Below are 23549 nucleotides of genomic sequence, written 5' to 3'. Positions count from 1 at the left end.
GTTTTTGATGGGACTTTCAGAGAGGAAATAAAGGAGGGAATTGAGTCGGAGCACACTCAGCTGGGTATTTCGGCTGGCAATTGAAATCCTTCAGGGAGTTTGGAAATAGGAGAGGCATTTTGCTGTGGAGGAATCAAAAGCATGGAATTAAAGTACAAAAGCAGAAAGAAACAAACAAAAAAAAAAAACCACAAAAAAACCCTAAACCAAAGAAGGAAACCACACCAAAAAAAGCCCACACATATTAAAAAAAAAAAAATCCACCAAAAACCACAAAAAAAACCCCTCCCCCCGCCAAAAAAAAAGGCAAACAAACAACAAAAAACCAAAACCTAACGAAACCACGCCCCTCCCAAAAAAAAACAAGCAAAGAGAGAAGCGCTGCTAAAGGACAGCCGCAGACCCCGTGAAGAGGCTGGGATTTCGCTTCCAGCCGCCTCCCTCAATCCTCTTCCTCCCTCCTTCCCTCCTCTTCCTCCCTCCCGCCGGACTACACTTCCCAGCGTGCCTCGCGCGCACCTGCATCTCGCCGCGCCGCGCCCCCGCCGCGGCGCCCGCCGGGAATTGTAGTTCGCGCGCCGCTGCGCCGCGGCCGGAGCAGCGCCGGGAGGCCGCGCGCTGCCCGGGCGGCCCCGGGCATGGCGGAGGCGGCTCCGTGAGGGGTGAGCGGCGGGCGGGCGGCGGCGGGACGGGCTCGGCCGTGTCCTGAGGGGCCGGGAGCCGCCGAGCCCCTTCCTTCCCGCGGTGCGTGTGGGCTCCGCTCGGCTGCGAGCCCTGCCGGGCGAAGCGTTCCGTCCTTGCTGCGGGACCGAGGAATAATCTGGGTTTGTTTTGGGTTTTTTTTGAGCCGCTTTCCGGGTGTCGTTTCTAACTGCCCTCGGATGTGCTCGCAGCCCCTCAGCAATGACCTCCGGCCGCTGCTCGCCCTGCTCCTTCCGCGTGGCTTTCGCTGAGTGCCGCCGCTCCGCGCTCCTGCAAGGTACTCGCGAAACGCGAAGAACGCTCAGTTAATGGATCATTTATCTTGTAATTATCCCACTGAGGCTTCCTTCGTCCTTCCCGCCGCGGTCTGACCGGCAGCTGGCGTTGCTTTCTGCTGTTTATGCAAACAAATGTCGGGGTTTTGGGGTGTTCCCCTCGGGGGGCTCGGGGCTGGGGTTCAGGGTCCTGCCGCATCCTCCTGATGTGCATCCAAACAACCTCAGACATCGGCATAAAACCATTACGGTTTTAATCTGATATTAAATTGGCTTTAATATTCCCTGAGACCTTCTCCTGGTGCTGTTCCGTTAATATCGGTGGAGCTCTTACTGATTAATTTCTACATTAATAGGAAGAACTTGTGATTTCCCCATGAAAAAATTATACCTGGTTTGTGTTAGCATTCTCGGAAGCCCTTTTTTGCATCTTTAGATTAATACCAGAGAAGAAATGTACCAGGAGGAAAGATAAACGTGCTGTGGTGACCATTGTCTTTGAAAAGAAAATTAGCTTTTTTCTCATTTACATAATTTCATCTTCAGGCCCTTTGCGAACTGTAGAGTTTGTTTCATTTCTAATTTTAGCCAGAGGAAACTTTCATAGGAGTTGGTTTTTAAGGCAATCAGCAGTGTCTGGGTAAGTGGTTGCTGCTGATGGATCATGTGAGGGAAGGCAGGACCAAACATTCCTCCTGGAAAAGTTCCTCTTACCACTTCGATGTGTGATGGTACAGAGCTGGTGATACAGTCAGGCTTTCCTTTGTTTTCCTAAAGAAAAAAGAGAGTTAAAAAGGCAGGAAGTTAAAACCCAGCTTGAAATTCTCCTTTTCTTCCTTCCCCAGCTCAATACAAGGCTAATCACAGCAGGGATGTAGACACTTGTTATTTTCACTAGGAAAACATCAGCCTTCCCTCATGTTTGTGAGTTGGCATTGCTGCTTTTTGTGTCAAAAAGCAAATTTTTATGAAATAATATGAGGGAATAGTGGGAAGATGTGCTAGGGGTGGTTTGGGCAGCAGATTGCAAATCCCAAAAAGTGAATCTGTGTGATCCTCAGGCTCAGGTGATGCTGCCACCCTGACATCTTCATCCTCTCTTTAATTACACTGCCAATGATTTGGTTTACTTAAAATTCCTTCCCAGTGGAGAGAAGTGACCCAGTTAAGTCGTTGTTCTCCTTTTGATCCCTGTCCTGTGGAGAATAGCACATGGAAAGGTAAATACAGTTCTAGAGACTCCTTTTAAAGCCAGGAGTTTTTTCCTGGCTCAAGTTTATTAATTAAATGAGGAAGTTCACTGTTGCTCATGTCAGCTGGTGCTGTCAGAATTTAGATAAAAATTCTGTGAAAGTTGCAGTGATGTCCCACTGTTGACCAACTTTTGATATCCCACAAGAGTTGCTGTTGAAGCAGGAGATCTTAATATTTCATCTCTCTGTGCAAGGGTTTGGGCCACCAAATACCATCAAGAAACTTTCCGTGTCAGGTATTTCAAGGTGACCCACTGACAGAACACACGTGGTGAAGGAAGTTCTGTTAATTAATGGCAAACTTCCAGTTACAAATGGGGCAGCTGGACTGTGGAGGGGGCTCTGTCCCATTTTCCCAGATTTCTTAGAAACAGGGATAAAGGCATTACCAATTACCTATTTATTTATTACCAATTACTACCAGTTCATGTTGCTTTGAAGGTGAAATCTGTCTTGTCTTGCAGCACAGAAAGAGTCAGTAAAGACGCATTTCCATGGGGAATTTTTCAGGAATTTTTACCAAATTAGCATGCACCGTGCTGGATTTTAACACAAAAAGTGCTTTTTGTTTTCTCTTCAGCCAAAAAGAACAGCATCTTTACTATTCAGTGGGCTGCATCAGAGCTCTCCACCTCACTGCTGATAAAATGAGTGTGCTCGTGTGCCAGCACAGGTTTTGTGCTCTGGAGCTGTTTGTGGTACAAGGCAGAGCTGCTGGAGAACATTATCTTTTATTTAGCTTTGTGTAACGCTTTTATTGGTGTATATTTGGAATTAAATTATTTTATTACTTATTCATGGGACACGGGATTGCTTCTCAGTGCCTGGCGGTGGAGGGTTCTCTGAGTTTATTGCTGTTTCTGGCCATGTTGGGCTTAAGTGCCTGAGTGGGGGATGCTGAGTGTTTGTATTTTGGTTTTTGCAGCAGCAGAACTGAAAGCCTCACAAGACAGCGATGGCTTTTTCTCTGGAATTTGAATATGGAGGCCACGGGGACAGATGAAGTAGAAAAGATCAAATCAAAGTTTATGTCTGCATGGCACAACATGAAGTACAGTAAGTGGAGCAGAGTGTGGTGAGATCTGTCCTCATTAAAAGGAATGGAGTGTTTCTTGTTGACATGAATGGAATCATAACTAATTAATACCACAGATGCAATATGGCCCTTGGAACAATTTTTTCCTTGAGGTTATAAATTAGCCCCACTAAAAAGCTACCTTAGCTTTTCATTTTTTCAAATAAAACTTTTTAATATTAAATTACTTCTTTTAGAAAAAGTAAATATATTCTGTAAATTACTCCAGATTTGCATAGACTTTTAAACAGGGGTAATATGGAATCGCCTGCACAAAGATTTATTTTGTTTCTAAATGTACTTTTATGGAAAAAAATAGGATGATGTGTGAGATACAAAGTCCACTGAAGAATCTACCCTTGAGTACCATTTTTCCGCAGCTGAACATCAGTAATTAGTTTATGAGCAACCAGATTTTCAAGTGTGCCCTTTAGTAATCTGTCCTTGATTTTTCTGCTTTCCCTTTAGGACTGAATTACCATCAGATTTTTGATAAACTTAATTAATCACTACTGAGTTTTGGAGATGTCTGACAAGATGAAAAGATACTTTTTATTTCCTGCTTTCTTTAAGGCTGTCACATGGTTGAAAGGGTATAGTAGCCATTGCACCTTTTATGGGAATTTTTATGAGTCCAAAACCCAACATCAATGCTTTTTCTTTTTTTATTCCCCTTTCAAGGGTTGCCTTTGGCTTAACCAGATGCTGTTAGCAATTCCTTTTGGAAAGTTCAGTCACAAATTTGTATTTGTTTTGCATCTGTTCTAGGTTGGGTGTTGAAAACAAAAACTTATTTCAGTAGGAACTCTCCAGTTTTTCTGCTGGGAAAATGCTACCACTTCAAAACTGAGGGTGAGTACAGAGGTCTTCACTCATTCCAGTCTTCCTCAGCAGGAATAAGGTATTTTTAATCTTCTAGAAAGACTGGCATTAACAATTACCAAATCCACAATGTAAATATAAAGAGCTTAGAAAGTACTCATTTAAATGTTGACCTCTAATGCAACCCATCCTAACCTGCTTTATTCAGATTTTACACCAAAACCCTGTGCTTTCTATAAAAAATTGTGCTGTAATGTGCACTTCATGTACCATCAGCTGGAAATTTTCTTTCTAAAAACTCCTGATGGGTCACAACACCAACACCTTTGTTATCACTTTCCAGTGGGCAGTTTTTAAGTCTCTCTCTTTATTTGACCATTCACAGTTGGGTGAATTAAGCACTTCCTTGCAGGTCAGTGATTCCACTGGCACAATGGTGGCTGCATGGTTCTTTTGATTTTTCTTTTTTTTTTTATCTGGCACATTTCTGTTACGTTTGCCTTCCAGTTTTCCTTTGTTGTACTTGAAGCAATTGTGAATTTTTGTAAATTTGTTTTTCTACTAAATTTGGTATTTGTTACTTGCTCTCTAATAACAGGAGTGCCATAACAAATTAATTAGAGCTTAAACTCTGCTTTGCCTTGCAGAATCTGGGGAGCTCTCTACAGATGGGTCCAATTTTGATAAAATCAGCACTGAGATTTCAGGGAACGTCGAGGAGTTCCGCAAAGATTTCATTTCCAGGATCTGGCTGACCTACAGAGAGGAATTCCCTCAGATCAAGGGCTCTGCTCTAACCACAGACTGTGGCTGGGGCTGCACGCTCAGAACGGGGCAGATGCTGCTGGCTCAGGGTCTGATGCTTCATTTCCTTGGGAGAGGTGAGTTGGGAGAGAAGATCTGTGTTTGCATAAGCACAGGCATTCTGTAGAGACAAAAATGGCCCTTTTTTACCCCAAATCTAAAGGGCCAGCTGGTTTTGGTTGTGTTCTCGTCATTCCTGTTGGAATTGTGTCCCATTGCACAGAGACTGGGCTGTCCTGCCCTTCCATTTCTGAGAAGCAAAGTGTGCCAGAGCAAACTTCTGTGTTTTCTGAGTTCCCAATATCCAAGTGTGAGTTGTTGCATCAGAAAAGTGTGGTCTCTCTGTCTTACCAACGTACATGCCCAAGTCTCTGGAAATTCAATTGTTTCTTGAACTCCAGATGTAGGAGTGAGTTCCCCAGCCCATAGCTGTGGGCTATTGCAGAAGTGATGTTCTTTTATCAGTTCTAAAGTTGTCCATTATTGAATTTCTTCTGGTATTAATATATTGAGTTCCTAGAAGGATTCTAATCTAACTTCAATACATCATTCTCTGTGTGGAAATGTTCACTGTGTCATTCCTTCCCTTCCCCCTGTGTACTTAGAGAGGAACTTCCCTTTTTTCCTTACCATTGTCTGTCTCAAAGTCCTCCCTCAGTCACAGCCAGCTGAAGCTTTAGGAGCTGTGGGACACTTTCTGCTGTCATGGGCTGAGTGTCCATGTCCTCCTCATTCTTCCAGGCTGAGCCATGTTCTTCAGAGAGGTATTTTAGGTTGTCAGAGTCCCCATCTTTTTTTTCCATCCCATTCCCAGTCCTTTTCATAACAATCATCCATTGCTTGCTGCAGAACGAGCCAAGGCAGGGGCCTAAAGCTGCCCGGGGGGGTTAAGAGAACACAGTGCATTGTTCCCTCAGCCATTTGTGGGATCTCAGGAACACTTCAGCAGAAGATGCTTCTGAAAGCCTGTTGTGATCCCACTTTGCCCTTGCTGTGCAGCTCTGGTGTAAGCTGGGAGCAAGGTCCCAGCCCAGCTGCACCACAAAGTCTCCGTTCCTGGCAGTGCCAGGACTGAGCTCTGGGATTGGCTCGGTGAATGTGCCTGTGCCTATAAATATTTAACTCAAAAAACATTCATTATCTCTTTCAACTGACTGCACATATCAAAAAGTCTGTAAATACTCGTGCTGAGAACACTAATCCCTTAAATATCACTCTTCTTATACATACATTTAGAAGAAATTCAAGACCTGCCCAGAAGACTCCCTGTGAGCAGGAGCATGTAATGGCTCATTTGGAAGTAACCCCAAACAAAAAAGCCTCTGGTTTCTATCTTTAAAATCCATGGTTCCAAAGAATTCCTTGCATGTCCCCCTTGTATCCTAATTTGGAAGATGATGGGGTGATTCCAGAGTGCTCTTGTTCCTGTGGCAATCCAAATCCACAGAAAGATGGGGTAGGGATGGTCTTTCTGGGCTGCTTTGCTCCTCACTTGGTCTTCTGACAGCTGGTGAATTATCTTTTGAAAAGCTTTTTATGAGGTCTGGGCACCTTTGGAAACATATTTAGGTGTTTACAGGAAGTTTTTCATGGCTATTTACTCTTTTCCCAGAGATGTTTTCGTTCTTGTTTAATGGTGTTGTTTCTGTTAGGAAGCAAAACTTGCCTGAAGTTTCTAGCTGAGATATTTACACTTCCACTGCCATGTGGAATGTTCCAGATATTGCTGAATGTTGTTGTGAATGGGTTTTGGTTTTAAATTTGAAGTTTTACTTTGAAATGCCTGTGCTTGAGACACTGACTGGAGTGTGAAGCTGAGAGCCCAGAACAGCAGGGCCTGTGAGGATGATGAGCTGGCTCTGTGTTGGAAGTATTTGCTGGAATTGTGGGAGAATTCCAGGCACCTTCCCTGGGCCTGCTGAACCCCATTCTGTAGGAGGAATGCTATGTGAGATGCATCATCCATAGGGAAACCTTCAGCTGGAAAAGCAGACTGAAGACACTGAATGATATTTAAACAAGTTTCCTTGTAATCTAAAAGAAATTATTAATTTGGTGAATAAAAACATCCTACCTGCCTGCCTGCTTGATCTCCTCTCTGCTCTCCTTTCTGCTCTCCTGCTCTCCTTTTTCTGCTGATTTCCTTTGCCATTTTGCCAGAAAGAAATGTTTGCTTTTACATCAATAATTCCTCAGGTCTGCCCGTTTTTTTAATAATTGAAAAAATAAGAACAACTAAGAGCTTTTGAAACTTCTTGTTGGATGCAGATAAAAGGTTTTTGGATAGTATTGAAGCAACATTAATGTATTTAATACATAAGAGAGTTCTAATATGTAATCAGGTATATCTTGTTTATTCAGATGACTGGGATGGTCACAAAAAATCAAAGCACATCCTGCTCTTCTAGAATTCTTTGTTCACCTGTTAACTGAGACATATAAAACACACATTATGGCTTTAATGAGCATGGGGGACAAAGGCAAATAATAACTGGCAAATAATTAACATTGATTAATAATTAAATAAGGATTCTGGGGAAAATAAAAAATATACCCACTGCAGAAGCAAGGTAAGGTTTATGTTTAATATAATGGAGGACTGCTTTCTGAAAAAAGAATACCTGACATGGTAAGCTGGCACAGCTTGAAACAGAACTCAACAAACCAGAACTTCTCTCCTTAAGCCTTATGTTTTACATGTACACTCATGTTTTGACTCGGAAGTCCTCTCCTAATTTTAAGGAGTTCAGTAGGCATACAGACCTACACTACTACAAGAGCTCCTTGCAGAACACTTGAGAGAGCTGAAACTTTATTGTGCCAGTTGCAGCTCAACATCAGTTATAAAATTATAGTATAAATGTAGTATATATTTATATAAATATATATATAGAAAAGCACTTTGCTTTTAAGCCACAAAAGGCATGTTAAAGTGTGATTTCCCTTTTCCTGCTGCAGCCTGGGTGTGGCCAGAAGCCCTGGACATGGAGAGCTGTGACTGGGAGTCGTGGACCAGCAGCACCGTCAGGAAGCTCACGGCCTCCTTGGAGGCGTCGCTCACGGCCGAGAGGGACCCCAGGGTGCTGGCCCGGCCCCCCGCCAGGAGGGACTGGGATGGCACCGAGAGGAGGAATGAAGTTTATCACAGGAAAATCATCTCCTGGTTTGGTGACTCCCCTCTGGCAGCCTTTGGGCTGCACCAGCTGATAGAGTACGGGAAGAAGTCCGGGAAGGTGGCGGGGGATTGGTACGGGCCCGCCGTGGTCGCACACATTTTGAGGTAAAACCCTCAGTTCTCTGTTCCCTTCCTTTGGCACATCACATTTCTGAGTGTCCTGAGATTGCTTCAGCCTAAGTGAGCAGCAAAATGTTCATTATTGACTTTGTAAAACACCCATATCAGGAGCAGTTTCAGGGCTTTTTCATAGGCAGGAACTGAATGCTGAGCTTTTGTCAATGTTACTTCAGGAAAAAAACACCACATTTTCTTGTAGATCCCAAGTATTTCTCCCAAACCCTTTTAAGTAGAGCTGCATTTAGTGAAATGTTCTAAAAACTAACCACTCTTTCAACCTTGGAACATGCATAACATTAGAGATTTTTTTTTTTTTATGCTGTAACCTGGGGGCTGTAATGTACTGATAGTGTAATGAAATGTCAGAGCTAAAATTGATGTTTTCAGCATTTCTTTGCACACATCAAATTCTTGTGAAACTGTAAATGTATGGGACTATTAATATTATAATTATATCCCAGTAAAAGTAAAGGGTCTGTGACATTCAGCATGGTTTAAAAAAAAAAGTCGAAAGTCAAATTTCTCCATACTTGATATCCAATTCTTTGAATGTTTTGGGTTTTTTTTTGTAGTCCTATATGTTTATCTTTTTGGTGGAATCCAGTTTACCTATAAACCGAATTACTAATAAATCATTTAAGCAGCAGAAGGCAAAGTTCGTGCATTTATATATTTTTATTTATATCTATAAATTGAAGAATTTGATATTTAGTGTAAATGTTATGTTAATCTGAGGTGCAGCTGTACTGAAGTAATTGGGTGTGCATCCATGCAGATGCCAACAGGGATGCAGGAGTTTAGCATTTTTAATGTGTTATATTCTACTTTTTTATCATGGTGGAAGCAGTCAGCATTTTTTCCCTGCTTTAATAAATTATCTATTAAATTATTTGTCTCTGTCATGGGAGCAGGGGGGTTTGGTGCAGAGTTGCACTCACCAAAACCCCAGGGGTGTTTTCCAGCCCTGCAGAGGTTTCCTTTCCTGGATATCTACAGCTCCCTGATAACTTGGAAATGACTGCATTAAACCATTCCTTAAAATATAGTGGGGAACAAAGGGATAGTGACATTTAATGCAGGTGTGTGTTTGAACCCAAAGGTAAATCCTGGATTTTGAACAAATGTTCAAAATCTTTCTTTGCAAATGTTGTCCCTGATAGATGACCATGGTTCTGACTATCAACATGTATTTTCTTTTTAGTTTTTAGGTCTGTTTCTCGTAGTCTTTTGAGGATAGTCTAATATTGTAATTATCTTTTTGAAAGTTTTGGTGAAACTTTTTATTTCCAGGTGCTAATTTGTAGCTTGTTATATGAACTGAGGTCAAATAAAGAGATAATCTAATGAGTTGAAAATAGTATTTTTGACAGCAAACTTAGGTTTTATCATCAATATACATGACAGAAAATGGTTATAAACAGAAAGAAATAAAGTAATAAATATTAATTTCATTGTAAGTTACTGTGGGATTTGGGGCCTTTTTTTGTGAGTTTCATTGTTTCTTCTAAATAGCCAGACATTGTTTTCTTCAAAAAAAACCCAAAATCAACTTGTTTCTAAAAAACCAAAATAATTTGTTTGTTTATTGTTAATTTTTTTTTTAATTAATGGTAAGTTACATAGCTTTGTGTTTGTACTTAGAAAAGCTGTTGAAGAAGCAAGAGACCCTGAGCTGCAAGGAGTAACAGTCTATGTTGCTCAGGATTGTACAGGTAACTGTGATTTTGTAGATTTTTTGCAAACATTTTGAATGCTTTTTATGTTTTTCAGTTAGCACTTAACAATAGAGCTTTAAAGGGAAAAAAAGTCCCTATGAGGTGGATCCACAAAATTGAGATTATGTAGGCAAAGGGGCTCTTGGCATGTGCAGATTGTTCATTTGGTATTTTATTGCGGAATTCCAAATCAGCAAATCAATTATTGCCTCTTCTCCTTTTACATGTAGATGTTTCTGTTAGTTGGAAGCTTTCAGGTTTTAATTATTCCTTTTAGAAGTTTATATGCAGCAATAAATATTGATTGGCTTTCTCCTAACCTACCCCTTCTGCATTTCCTTGGCATTGCAACTCAGCAGCAGCAGCAATTCCCATTCTACAAAATATTGCTGTGAATGAGGAGGCTCTGGACTGGTTCTGAGTCACTTGGGTGCTGAGTTTTATTTTTTTTTCTTTGTTAAGGTTGGCATTAAATGTGTGAGCTGGTATTTTTTGGTTGGATTTAGATGATTATTAGTTCTTACTTATATTACAGTCTTATAAATTGTGAATTCTATAGTACTTTAACAATTAAAAAATGGAGTTTTATCTCTCTTTTTAGAAGGTCTTGTAAGGATAAACTTAAAAATAACTAAGAAATTATACTTAAATTATTTTTACTTTAAACTTAATAACTAACTACCTGTGGCTTGTAATGTGGACTTTATCTAATTACACAATATTACTTAAACTGATGAAAAAGAAGGTGAAGAAGAAGGACTAGTTACTCTTCTAAAACCTCTATCTTGCTGTATATATATTATTATATTCTAAAACTTTTACGTTTTTCACCATGTGATATTACACATTTCTATTTAAACTCCACACCCATAATCTGTGTTCTGTCATTTAATTTTGGAAGTTTTCTCTTCCAAAATTCCAAAAATTCTCAGCACCCAGGGTTTTTCAACACCAGGGCTGTGTTTGGGGAGGACAGCAGGGTTTGAAGGGCTGCAGTTCAGTTTGTGCCACTGTGATGCCACGTTGGGGGTGTGTCTGTAAAACCTGGGGGCTCAGTTTGATATTAACATTTTACATTTCTGTGTGTCTCAGTCTACAGCTCGGATGTCATTGACAGGCAGTGCTCCTTGGTGGATTCTGGAAAAGCAGGCACAAAAGCTGTCATTATCCTGGTTCCTGTGAGACTCGGTGGGGAGAGAACAAACACAGACTACCTGGAGTTTGTAAAGGTATGAAATGAGAGTTCAATCATTTTTCAAAGAGCAGCACAAGGGGATATGAAAAGCAACTTCACGAGGGTGATTCTCCCCATTAAATATGTGGTGGAGATTTTACAGTTGAAGGTTGTAAAGTTTGACTTTACAGGTTTGAAATTTCCCTATTACAAGATCAGACATAATTGCAGAGCACATGATGTCCCTTGGTAAAGCAGTGATAACTGTCCTGCTCTTCCAGCAGCCACCTGAAAAGACATTAATGCACTGCCTCAAATTACAAATGGTAATTTAATCTAGCAGGACTCTAATAGCATATGTAACTAAGGATCAGGCAGCATTTTAAAATATAAATACACTCCATTCCTTACTCTGTTTCTTATTTTCTTAAATAAGAAAATTGTTCAAACAGTTTAAAGTTGATGCCTGTCTGTTCTTCCGATTTTCTTTTGTCTCTTTGTTCCCATGGAATAATTTGATATTTTTATTCACTACTTTAATTTTTTTTCCCTGTGGTGAATCTTTCTTAGGATAGTAATACAAGAGTAGCAAGCAGTTACCACAGTAAAAATGAGCTGCAAAAAAGAAAAGCTCAAGGAGAAGGCAGAGGGGGGAAGGTCTGTGCTGTGGTTTTGTCAGCAGAGGTTCTGCAGGTACCTGAGGATGTGCTGGAATCTTGCCTCTTGCTCCTCCTTGTTCTCTTAGCCCTGCTGCTTTTATTTAATTCTCCATGCTCCTCTTTATCTGTCTTTAAATTTTGGGTTCATTTTTCATTTACCCCAGTGTAGGAGCACAGACAAAGGCTGAGAGTCTATAACATGATTCATTTTGTGGCTGTCTCTTCACTGTAACATTTCGGGAAAAAATTTTGATTTTTACTGGCACGGGAGGGCAGACTGGTGAAGGCCTTTAAATTATGAACTTAAATTGTTATTAAATTCTTCCCTGATTATTTTCCTTGTGTTTTCAGACAGTTGGTTTTGGAAAGTTTTAGTTTTCAGCTGGCTCCAGTGAATGATTCCTGCTGCTTCCTTGCCAAGGCTGTTGCAGCCTGATGGAGGCTGAGATAAGAGGGCTCTCAATTGCCTGAATCAGTCACTCCAGTGTCTGCCCTGACTGTTCCCAAGAAGTGACCACATTTCTTGGAGTCTGGCTTTAAGTTAAAAATGCAGATTTTAGAATGTAGCACAAGAGGTAATTTCTGCAAAGGATTTTATATTTATGGGTGAAAATTGATAAAATTTTTATAATTCACTTTTATAAGAAGCTTGCCATAGATTAAACAGTTATCCATTACTCTGAGCAGCTTTGCTCCCTCTCTGGTCTGCCCTCCTTAGCTCTTGGAGCCTTTGCCTCTAATCTTCCTGAATGGTCTGTGATGCTCAGAGCATTTGCTAAGGAAACCTTCTCATTTATATTTTAAAAATGTATTCTAAGGAAACCTTGTTTGTATTTTAAATAAGCGTCACTTCCCTGACCTGTGTGAACCATGCTGGATTTGACTCTAGCATCTTGGGGAAGGGGAAGGTTTTTAAGTGACTTCAACCTTGTCTAAGCAGGGAAGATTTTTACCTTGAGAAGCCTTGGTATTGGTAGTCTGACAATATCAATCTTTTTGTTGAGAGAAAAGCTCCCTACTTACACTGAGTAATGTCCCTTCCCAAAAGCTCTGCCTTCAGAAGGTTCTGGTTCCTCTGTCCTCCCAGGCCATCTCCAGGGAGATTTATGGGGCCTGTCTGTTTGTTGTGTGTTTCTCTCTCCTCCCTGGATGTGGGGCAGCTGTTTTTGGAGCTGGACCTTGTAATAAATTGCTCATAACTTCAGCTGGCATTTCTGCCCAGGATGGAAAAGTTGATGCTCTGGCCAGGCTTGGCCATTTGAGTGCAAAAAGAAGAGAGGCCCCAGGGGCACAGGATGTAAATGTGTGTGAAAGCTGGAAATCTCAATACTTTGGGATATTTGGACTAAGGAACTGATGCTCTGTGACGTGATATTTTGTCTCCTCTTCAAAAACATGTGTGGGTATCTCATAGGAAGGGAGGACTTTTTCTGGAATATCTCTGCTGGTGTGGTTTCACTTTGGCCAAGCCCCAGGAAATCAAGGAGTCAACCTTTAAAAAAAAAAAAAAACAACAAAATTATTTGTCTAAAGAGCAAATATTTTAATTCAGTTTAATACTTTGGTTAATCTTAATGATTCCTTGTTCTTGTTTTAGGGAATTTTAAGCCTGGAGTACTGTGTTGGCATTATTGGTGGCAAACCCAAGCAATCCTATTACTTTGCAGGATTCCAAGGTTAGTGTTTGAATGTGTTATGTCTCCTCAGTATTTTTTTCTCTCAGAGTTAGGAAGTTAATATTGAAGCAGTGGGAAATAGCGTGATTAAAATAGTAAAATGAGCACCTTATTAATTCATCACATCTCCCCAAGTCCAGCCATTTGTCATTTACCCCACGGAGTAATTGGATTCTGTAAAATGTACATTTAATTTCCCTTGTTGCATAAACAAGGCATAATTTATCTGTTTCACCAAACTTGAGGAGCATTTGCTGTTCCTGCCTGGCAGTTCTTATTTAGGTATTTACTCTCTCCTGCTTTAAGTGGTGTTAGTTGATGCCTAAATGACAAGCAATATATTCTTGCTGTCAGGATGAAGCAGGGCGATACATTTTTCATATGCAAACTCCAGAATATAATTGTGTGTTTGTAAAAGTAATTTTATCACCAAAAATTAAATGACAGTTTCATCACTTTATAAAAATTCTGCTTATACAAGCATATTTGATTATGCAAAAGTTAATCTGTCCTGCAAAAACCTATGCTTCAGTCAATGAGTATCAGCCTGGCAAGCAGTTACTCACTGGCTTTTTTTCCAGCTGTTCTGCATAGAAATTGGATTGTAAGCAGTGTAATAATAAGGTGTTTTTTGAATTACTTGTCTTCTGTTTTGTCCTTGCAGATGACAGTTTGATTTACATGGATCCTCATTACTGCCAATCTTTTGTAGATGTCAGCATAAAGGATTTCCCTCTTGAGGTACTATGGATATAGAGCTGGCACTGTTTTCTTCCCATATGAATCAAACACTAATTATTTAGAGCTGTTCTAGCTAGCTGCAGCTTTATGGTTTTACAGTTACATGTTATTTATCAGTGTCCTGCCCTTCTTTATAGGCCTATAATCAACAAAAATGACCAGAGGTTAAATCTCAATATGGAGGTTTAATTTTTACTTCATTAATCTTCATCTGTTTTCTTTTTAATGATCATAAAATCTCCAAAATAGATGATCACTTCATTTAAGTAATTTTCCATCAAAGAAAATAGATTATATTTGTAGATATTAATCCTGTTTGGATTTGGGGTTGACAGTTTGTCTTTTTGGTAATTTTATTTATTTATTTATTTAAATTCACATTGCAATCAACATCAGGGAGCATTCCTGTGGTATTCAATAGTAGGAGCCTGGAAATTCCTGGAGCTAAAGGAGGTGATTAGAGAACTCAATTTACAGCTACCCTGGGAAAACATTGTCAGCTGCAAGGAATTGCTCAGTGGCCTCAGGACTCACAGTCACATCCTCAGGGCCATGCACACAAACTCTCCTTGGTCCTGTGTCCACCTTCAGGTGAACTTCAGCAGCTCTTGGCTCAGCCTGAGGGGGCATCCACAGCCAGGGCAGCAGCAGCTGCTCCAGAGCAGAGCTGGAGCAAAATCCCATCAAACGGTGTTCAGGAGAACTATTCATATAAAAATAAAAAAATCCCAAAGGACCTACACAGGGCTGATGTCAAGTCATTAAAGCAAACACTTGATATTTGTCATTATTTATGCTTCACAAAATGCTTGAGTTAGCATGTTACACAATATAGAAGTGGAAGATTCTCTAGGAAATGAGAAGGTTCTGAATGAAGCAAAAGAACACAGCAGCAAAATGGGCCAGCAAATATCCCAGCCAGGAGGTTTGGCTGTGTTTAGAGATGTTTTGGGTTTGCCCTGTCTGAGATGTTTGGGGGAAGAGCTGGTGAGTGCCAGCTCTGCCTGGGGTGATTACCCAGATCCTTCCCCTTGATCCTCACAACTGTTTTGCTCCAGTGCCTCTGAAGATTTTACAGTTTGGGAAAAACCAGACAAAAGGTGGGAAGAGCACAGAGCAGCAGAGCTGAAGTGAATTCCTTAAGGTCCTGCTGTGGCCTAGTTACAAAAACACATCTTTTGGGTTCTGTTCCTATGACTCAGCCTCAAAATTGTGCTGCAGACTGGCATTAATCTGAATTTCTAAGTAGTACCAAGGTTTTAAGCTGTGTTTGGAAGATATGCAAGCTGCCAGCTTGGCTTGATCTCATCCTAATGCTTTCCTGCAGACGGAAAATAGATTGCAATTTAATGCTTGGTGCATTTAATAGTATTATATCTTTGTCCAGAAATGTCAAAAGTAAACAGAAATTGCTTTCTTAGTGTGGATAGTTGCTTGTTAGATTTATCTGTAGGGAGTATTTTCAAAATTGACAAATTGTCCAGAATAAGTTGGAAATCAATCCACTCTGTATCGGCTTCCAGCATCCATTTGTTTGGAGGAATGGGGAAAAAAAAAACCCTCCCCACTTCTCTTTGTTGTGCAGTGATTTGTGCAGCATTAAACCTCCTGCACAACTGGAGGGACAGGGTTGCTGCTGGAATGGGATGTGGAAGGCAGGGTTTGATTTTTTTAATGCATTTGATGACTCGGGAATTAAAATTAAAAATACAATTGCTGTTTATAAAATTGGAACGGTGAGGAGAAGAAGCAGTGACTAAAATCAATCTTGCAGGAATAGCCCTAATCATCTTTGTGGATATTTTTTAGCAGAGGTTTTACAGAAATACCTCTCGGGTTTGTAATCACCAGGAAAGAACAATATATTTTATTATGTAAAACTGCTGCAGGGATGGTTACACTCGGATTTGGGAACCAGTGCTGTCTTCTATGGATTGATTTTTGTGATTAGCAAAAAAAGGAATTTAATAGAGGGAGGATGATGGGTCATCCTCTGTGTTAGAGGCAGAGTAGGGGGGACTGGCTCACTCTGAGAGCAAGTGAAGAAATAATTGCAATTATTGGACAGAGCTTCACCACAACTGCAGTTCCTGTAATAAATAACCACAGAATCAGGGTAGATGGCATATACTTATTTTTTCTCTCATAAATTGAGTGGGGAGCATGGGAAAGGGGTTTTGTGTTTGTTCTGTCTTACAGCAGGGCTGCTGAAAGTATCAGCTCACAGCACTGGCGGGGCAGCATCTGTCAGGGAAAGAGATTTCACGTGAGGAAAAACCCATTTGTAAAGCAGGGCATGTTTGGTTTTTCCCTACTTATGGATCATTTTAATATGGTTTTGCTTTTGTGTGTTTTGTGCGTTTTTGAACCCATTTCATTTACTGAAGGAAAATGCATGAGGTTGGTTTATTCCATTATGTCTCTTTTATAGAGGCTGGGGGAGGGAAGGGGCACTGGGCAGTGGTATTAAAGCAGTAAGATAGTGCAAAAGCTGTTACAAATTCAATTTGCAGAAGAGCATTCACCTTCTCTGCCTTGGGAATATTCATAAAGTATTGCTGGGAGCAGCAGAGCTTTGACAGGTTCCAAACTAACCTGGTGTATGGGGAAGTTGGGGAATGCAGCCTGAACTGCAGGAGGTTTTACACGGCTGGGGAAGGGTGGAATCACTTGAATATTTGGAGGGGGTGGGATAAATCACTTCCAAAGTGTGTGCTGGGGTTTAATTCAGGTGGTGCAGGGCATTGGATGTTTTAAAGCTGTTGGGGGGGACAAAAGTAAACACATGGATCTGTGCCATTCCTGACTGTAACCATGTTTTGTGTTTTTCAATTGGGAAACTTGCAGTCATTCCACTGTCCTTCTCCCAAAAAGATGTCCTTCAAAAAAATGGATCCCAGCTGCACAATAGGATTTTACTGTAGGACTGTGCAGGACTTTGAGAAGGCTTCTGAAGAAATCACCAAGGTAGGTGCTGGAGTTCCCAAATCCAGAATGGGCTGTGGGGAAGGGAATCGGCCTCACCCTGCTGAGCAGACCCGAGTCCCTGTGTGGCACTGATCTCTGCTTTCCCGTGCTGGGAGAGCAGCTCCGTGTCCCTGTGGCACTGATCTCTGCTTTCCCGTGCTGGGAGGGCAGCTCCGAGTCCCTGTGTGGCACTGATCTCTGCTTCCCCGTGCTGGGAGGGCAGCTCCCAGTCTGTGTGGCACTGATCTCTGCTTTCCCATGCTGGGAGGGCAGCTCCCAGTCTGTGTGGCACTGATCTCTGCTTTCCCGTGCTGGGAGGGCAGCTCCCAGTCTGTGTGGCACTGATCTCTGCTTTCCCGTGCTGGGAGGGCAGCTCCCAATCTGTGTGTGGCACTGATCTCTGCTTTCCCGTGCTGGGAGGGCAGCTCTGAGTCTCTCTGTGGCACTGATCTCTGCTTCCCCATGCTGGGAGGGCAGCTCCGAGTCCCTGTGGCACTGATCTCTGCTTCCCCATGCTGGGAGGGCAGCTCCGAGTCCCTGTGGCACTGATCTCTGCTTTCCCGTGCTGGGAGGGCAGCTCCCAGTCTGTGTGGCACTGATCTCTGCTTTCCCGTGCTGGGAGGGCAGCTCCCAGTCTGTGTGGCACTGATCTCTGCTTTCCCGTGCTGGGAGGGCAGCTCCCAGTCCCTGTGGCACTGATCTCTGCTTTCCCGTGCTGGGAGGGCAGCTCCGAGTCTCTGTGGCACTGATCTCTGCTTTCCCGTGCTGGGAGGGCAGCTCCCAGTGTCTGTGTGGCACTGATCTCTGCTTTCCCGTGCTGGGAGGGCAGCTCCCAATCTGTGTGTGGCACTGATCTCTGCTTTCCCCATGCTGGGAGGGCAGCTCCGAGTCTGTGTGGCACTGATCTCTGCTTTCCCGTGCTGGGAGGGCAGCTCCCAGTCTGTGTTGGCACTGATCTCTGCTTTCCCATGCTGGGAGGGCAGCTCCCAGTCTGTGTGGCACTGATCTCTGCTTTCCCGTGCTGGGAGGGCAGCTCCGAGTCTGTGTGGCACTGATCTCTGCTTTTCCGTGCTGGGAGGGCAGCTCCGTGTCCCTGTGGCACTGATCTCTGCTTTCCCGTGCTGGGAGGGCAGCTCCCAGTCCCTGTGGCACTGATCTCTGCTTTCCCGTGCTGGGAGGGCAGCTCTGAGTCTCTCTGTGGCACTGATCTCTGCTTTCCCGTGCTGGGAGGGCAGCTCCCAGTCCCTGTGTGGCACTGATCTCTGCTTTCCCCATGCTGGGAGGGCAGCTCCCAGTCTGTGTTGGCACTGATCTCTGCTTTCCCGTGCTGGGTGGGCAGCTCCCAGTCTGTTTTGGCACTGATCTCTGCTTTCCCGTGCTGGGAGGGCAGCTCCCAGTCTGTGTGGCACTGATCTCTGCTTTCCCCATGCTGGGAGGGCAGCTCCCAGTCTCTCTGTGGCACTGATCTCTGCTTTTCCGTGCTGGGAGGGCAGCTCCGAGTCTGTGTGGCACTGATCTCTGCTTTCCCGTGCTGGGAGGGCAGCTCCGAGTCTGTGTGGCACTGATCTCTGCTTTCCCGTGCTGGGAGGGCAGCTCCGAGTCTGTGTGGCACTGATCTCTGCTTTTCCGTGCTGGGAGGGCAGCTCCGTGTCCCTGTGGCACTGATCTCTGCTTTCCCGTGCTGGGAGGGCAGCTCCCAGTCTGTGTTGGCACTGATCTCTGCTTTCCCGTGCTGGGAGGGCAGCTCCCAGTCTGTGTTGGCACTGATCTCTGCTCTCCCCGTGCTGGGAGGGCAGCTCCCAGTCCCTGTGTGGCACTGATCTCTGCTTTCCCCATGCTGGGAGGGCAGCTCCCAGTCTGTGTGGCACTGATCTCTGCTTTCCCGTGCTGGGAGGGCAGCTCCCAGTCTGTGTGGCACTGATCTCTGCTTTCCCGTGCTGGGCGGGCAGCTCCCAGTCTGTGTTGGCACTGATCTCTGCTCTCCCCGTGCTGGGAGGGCAGCTCCCAGTCCCTGTGTGGCACTGATCTCTGCTTTCCCCATGCTGGGAGGGCAGCTCCCAGTCTGTGTGGCACTGATCTCTGCTTTCCCGTGCTGGGAGGGCAGCTCCCAGTCTGTGTGGCACTGATCTCTGCTTTCCCGTGCTGGGAGGGCAGCTCCCAGTCCCTGTGGCACTGATCTCTGCTTTCCCGTGCTGGGAGGGCAGCTCCCAGTCCCTATGGCACTGATCTCTGCTTTCCCCGTGCTGGGAGGGCAGCTGGGTGGGAATTGCAGCGGTCTTTGGGCTGCAGGAGCGGGGCCGGAGGCGGCAGCGGCTCCACGAGGTGGCACTCGCGAAGTGGCGATGTCCCCTCCAGCCCTGCGGCCCGGGGAGGCTGGGGACGTGCTGGGGAGCAGCCCGGCCCTGGGCAGGCATGGGGGGCAAGGGAAGTGTTGGAGCAAACCCGAATTATTCATTATTTCTCCCTAGCACGAGGGGCTTTTCCTGGTGGGAAGCGCAGGGCTCTGCTTGGAGCTCCACGGAGCAGGTGCCATCCAGCAAATCTGTCTGAGCCCATCCTTCCCCTGGATAAACTCTGCTCTGGATTCATTTAGGGCCAGTTGGAATCAAGGTTTTTTCTCCTTAGTTATTCCAGGATGTGAGGGTATAAAATGCAGCATCATCGTTATGTTCTGTGAGCTGCTCTGTTCAGAAAATGCTCTGTGAAAAGGATGCAGCAGCAGATGGGCTCAATGTTAATATTCCAACCACAGCAGTTACCACAGCAGCACAAGGAATTAATGTTTGTCCAGCACTTGGAATGTCCTGATAAGTGGTATTAGTACTGCAGCCAAAAAAGCATTTTTTAAAACTTACTGCTTATTAAAATAAATAGATACTGATTGATGCTGAAGTTGTTTCTTTAAATCTATTTTCTACCTCTCTAAGTAAGAATCAAAGGAGTTCCTAAGCAGAAGATCCATGGAAAGTTTAAATAGTGAAGTTTCTGTTCTTCATTGTTTTCCTGTTCTGTCATATAGAGTGTCATAACATAGTAAAAAAAAAATCTCATTATAAAATCAGTTCCAGCAGGAGTTATCTTTCCCCTATTTCTGTTCTTTCAAGTTTGGGATTAATTACAGTTTTTTCCTGACCACAGTTAGTGAAAATACTCTTAACTAATCCAAATGTTGGAATTGTTATCCTGGTATTTTAGATAGAAGTTCTTTAATATTAGTGACATTATTTTCCAGAAATACATTTCAGGCAGTGTCAGTTTAAAAAGAGGGGAAAGTTTGGATACAGGAACAACGTCAGAAACATTCTATCAATTGATCTTGCAATCCTTCCTTCACATCCTTTGTGTTTTCCTTCTCTTCCATTATTTTTCCCTTGGTTTGCAATTGTAGTGTGGTAACTCTTAAACCATAAAGCTCAGTGCATTCCTAGTGTGCCCTGTGTGGAGGCTGGGCTGAAAAATCCAGGTTCTGCCTGCTTTTCTGGGTGATAAGAGGTGAGATAAGGTTTAGCTTTTATACTTGAGGATAAATATTATGGGCATTACATGTTTAGAGACAGATAAATTGGGAATTGAGGCCCAAGTGAAGTGATGGGTGCAACTCTACCCAAACCATATTCAGGCTCCCCTCTCTCCAGACCCATGCCAGAAAATAAATAATCCCTTGGGGTTATTACAGAGCTGCACCTGCCTGTTTGTGGCCCAAATGTAGCAGAAATGAGAGAAGAACTCATGAGAGAGGGTTAGACATGGATTCAGTTCAGCACCAAGAATTCTTGTTGCAATGCAACACTGAAATACTGAAAATACTGATTTTATCAATTAACTCCTTTAGCTACCACTGTAATACTGTCTAGAGGAAACTTGCAAGTTGTTTAGAGTTTCAAATTCTCTGTGGTCACTGTTGAGATGTGGTGTGATGAGAGTTACACAAATCTTGGACTTTGTTTAGCCATTTCCTTGCCCAGTTCCTGTGTTTAGGGTTTCCTCACCTCCCTCACTTGTGGAGATGGAAGTTTCAGTAGAGCTGAACACAGACAAGGCAGTAGAACCCCAGGATTTTACTGGGATTTTCTTTTTTTTCTTATTTTTTAAATGGTCCCTCAACCCCTGACTGTCATTTTTTGAATAGTTCTTACTGTTTGAAGATATCTTTGGAGATTTTTTTACTGTTTTAGACTGATTGTTCTCCTGAAATGGTGCTCAGTGGTTTTTAGTTCTGCAGTGTTTTTCTCTAGCCTGATGTAGTTCTGCAGCCACTGCAACACTGGGGTGGTTTTCTCAAGCAAGTAAGATAAAGTAAAACAAATTAAAAAATAAATCAGTGGACAAAATACCCTGAAAGTCTGAAATGTCTTTCAGTATTTAACGGGGTTTTACATGCTCTCAAAGGTGTTTTTCTGATCTGTTTCAGTATTTATCATTCCCCACACACCCCTTCTCCATGCTCAGTTTTGTTATTTATAAACATAGATGTTGGGCACCCTGGTTCCCTGTGACTGTCACCAATCTGGTTTGAGCCACGTGCTCTTGACTGCCTTATTTACATTGGTGAATGTGTTTGAACTTCTAATGAAAACACTGATTATTGCACCTGCTGATTCTACCATAAAAATCCTCCCCCCCCACCCCCAGGATGCTCAGTTGCTGTAGAATTCACACCTGGGCTTGAGGAGACCCTTATGGCCATTAACTATTTTGTAGAGATTTTTATCTTCTGTCTTTTATCCTTTTATCTTTCTCTTTGTTGTACTCAGTCTGACAGCACATACAGGTGATCTGTGTGCTCTAAACCAGGGGTAGGCAGGAAATTAGCAGCTGCCTGAGAAAGGGAAGTAAATATCTAATAGGAGGAGGAAATGTTTCAATTGTGCAATGCTTGTGTCTAATGAGTTAATTAAAATAATGCATTTTTTACTTACTCATCATCAGGTGAATATCTGTGCTTGCTGTAATTCTTCATTTCCAAGTAATATTTTATCTGGTTTTACATTATAGATGCTGAAATCTTCATCCAAGGAGAAATATCCCCTGTTTACTTTTGTCAAGGGTCATTCTAGAGACTATGACTTTGCTTCCAGTCCACTCCATGAAGAAAATGACCTTTTCTCCGAGGATGAAAAGAAAAGACTGAAGAGATTTAGTACAGAGGAGTTTGTCTTGCTTTAAAGACATTTTACACAAGAGCATCGGCAGCTGTCCAGGAGAACACTTGCCTTTTAGCTACAAAAATTGTACCTGAATTCTTTCCCCAAAAAGGCAAGCCTGTACTGAAATTGGTCTATTTTCATAAAGATGATAACGTTTTATATGTTAAAAGTCTTCAAGATGTCAATTACTAATGTGTGTACTAATTATTTGTGCTCACTGCTGGCTGGAGGAGTGTCTGTGCCCTTGTGGTAGTGAAGGGAGATGCTGTGCCTGCAGAGCCTGGCCAGTCCCTGAATGCCAGCCTGTGCTGCCCTTCCAGGCCGCTGCAGAGCAGGGCTGCCAGCTGGGGCTGGCTTTTCCAGGGCTCTGGAGACCTCCATGTTCCTGTCTGCAGCACAGCTGGAGTTGTCCCCTTGCCACAGGAGCAAGTCCCAGCTGCGTGGCCCCACCAGTTCTGCCACCCTGCCACCACCCAGAGCAGCTCCTCTGGAGAGGGGAGGTTGATGGATCAGGAGTCACTGGCACTGGCAGTCCTGCCATAATTATATAGGCTGAATTGGGAGTTAAGATACTATTTAGCAGTATGACTTTCTAATGGTTTCTCATTAAGCTTGCTTTGGAGCCTTAATATGAGGAGTGAAGATAAAGTATTACCTTTCCCCACAATTTTTAAAGGTTATACTATTAATATTAACTGCAACCAATCAAAGCAGCTGGAGACAATTATTAGAAGAGAGCAGTGTTTGTTTCCTGTTTCAGCTACTGTAATGGTGAGGCTTCTCCTGCCAGAGCAGCTTTTAAATCAAAGCCAAGGGGGGTGGATGTGGAAAATTCTAGGCTGTGATGATTTTTTGTTTTGATATGTGTCGTTGCTGTACAAATGATTACTTGGTGGTGTGTGTTCTCAGATTGCAAACAAATGTACAGAAATAGTTTCATGTTTTAACAAAATAAATACAATATTTAAAAAACCATATTAACGCTGCTTGGGAAATAAAAGAGGTATGAAAACATGAAGTGCTTGTGCCTTTTATATTAATATTAGATCCTCTAACAGTGAATATAATCCTGCATCTAAACCAATATTGTAAGGGGTGAATACTCTGTTTATTTGCAATAAAGGCAGATTTTATTGTTGTGTTGTAAACCAACTGTTACCTGCTCTAAGTGCTGCTCAGGCACAGAGGCACAAGTGTTACTTATCCAAATAATAAGCATCATGTTTGTTCATTAAAGCACCTTT

General features: G+C 42.9%; 1 protein-coding gene across 8 annotated transcripts; it reads left to right on the top strand.

Annotated features, from left to right (window-relative positions):
- The first annotated feature begins 580 nt into the window (after window positions 1–580).
- Window positions 581–23323, top strand: ATG4C (autophagy related 4C cysteine peptidase). 8 transcript variants are annotated; one of them, XM_021542856.3, is made up of 12 exons: window positions 581–662; window positions 894–979; window positions 3156–3286; window positions 4074–4157; window positions 4775–5008; window positions 7890–8211; window positions 9868–9938; window positions 11034–11170; window positions 13372–13450; window positions 14115–14191; window positions 17039–17158; window positions 22154–23323. In XM_021542856.3, exons 3-12 carry the CDS (start codon window positions 3211–3213, stop codon window positions 22322–22324), a joined length of 1371 nt encoding a protein of 456 aa, XP_021398531.1. In that variant the 5' UTR covers window positions 581–662; window positions 894–979; window positions 3156–3210; the 3' UTR covers window positions 22325–23323. The 8 variants fall into 8 exon arrangements, with proteins under 8 accessions (XP_021398531.1, XP_021398551.1, XP_085441782.1 ...); XM_021542876.3 differs by having other exon boundaries at window positions 894–1026; XM_085585656.1 differs by having other exon boundaries at window positions 848–979.
- The last annotated feature ends 226 nt before the right edge of the window (window positions 23324–23549 follow it).

Source organism: Lonchura striata, chromosome 8, assembly GCF_050655825.1.
Source record: "Lonchura striata isolate lonStrDom1 chromosome 8, ASM5065582v1, whole genome shotgun sequence".
NCBI lineage: Eukaryota > Metazoa > Chordata > Aves > Passeriformes > Estrildidae > Lonchura > Lonchura striata.
Note: the sequence above shows the minus strand (reverse complement) of the source record. Positions and strands in the feature narration are given on the sequence as shown.

Coding starts and splice junctions, on each gene's coding strand:
- ATG4C (XM_085585659.1), top strand. CDS start 3,211: ATGGAGGCCACGGGGACAGATGAAGTAGAAAAGATCAAATCAAAGTTT. Junction 3,287..4,073: donor ATGGCACAACATGAAGTACA/GTAAGTGGAGCA, acceptor CATCTGTTCTAG/GTTGGGTGTTGAAAACAAAA. Junction 13,451..14,114: donor TTACTTTGCAGGATTCCAAG/GTTAGTGTTTGA, acceptor TTGTCCTTGCAG/ATGACAGTTTGATTTACATG.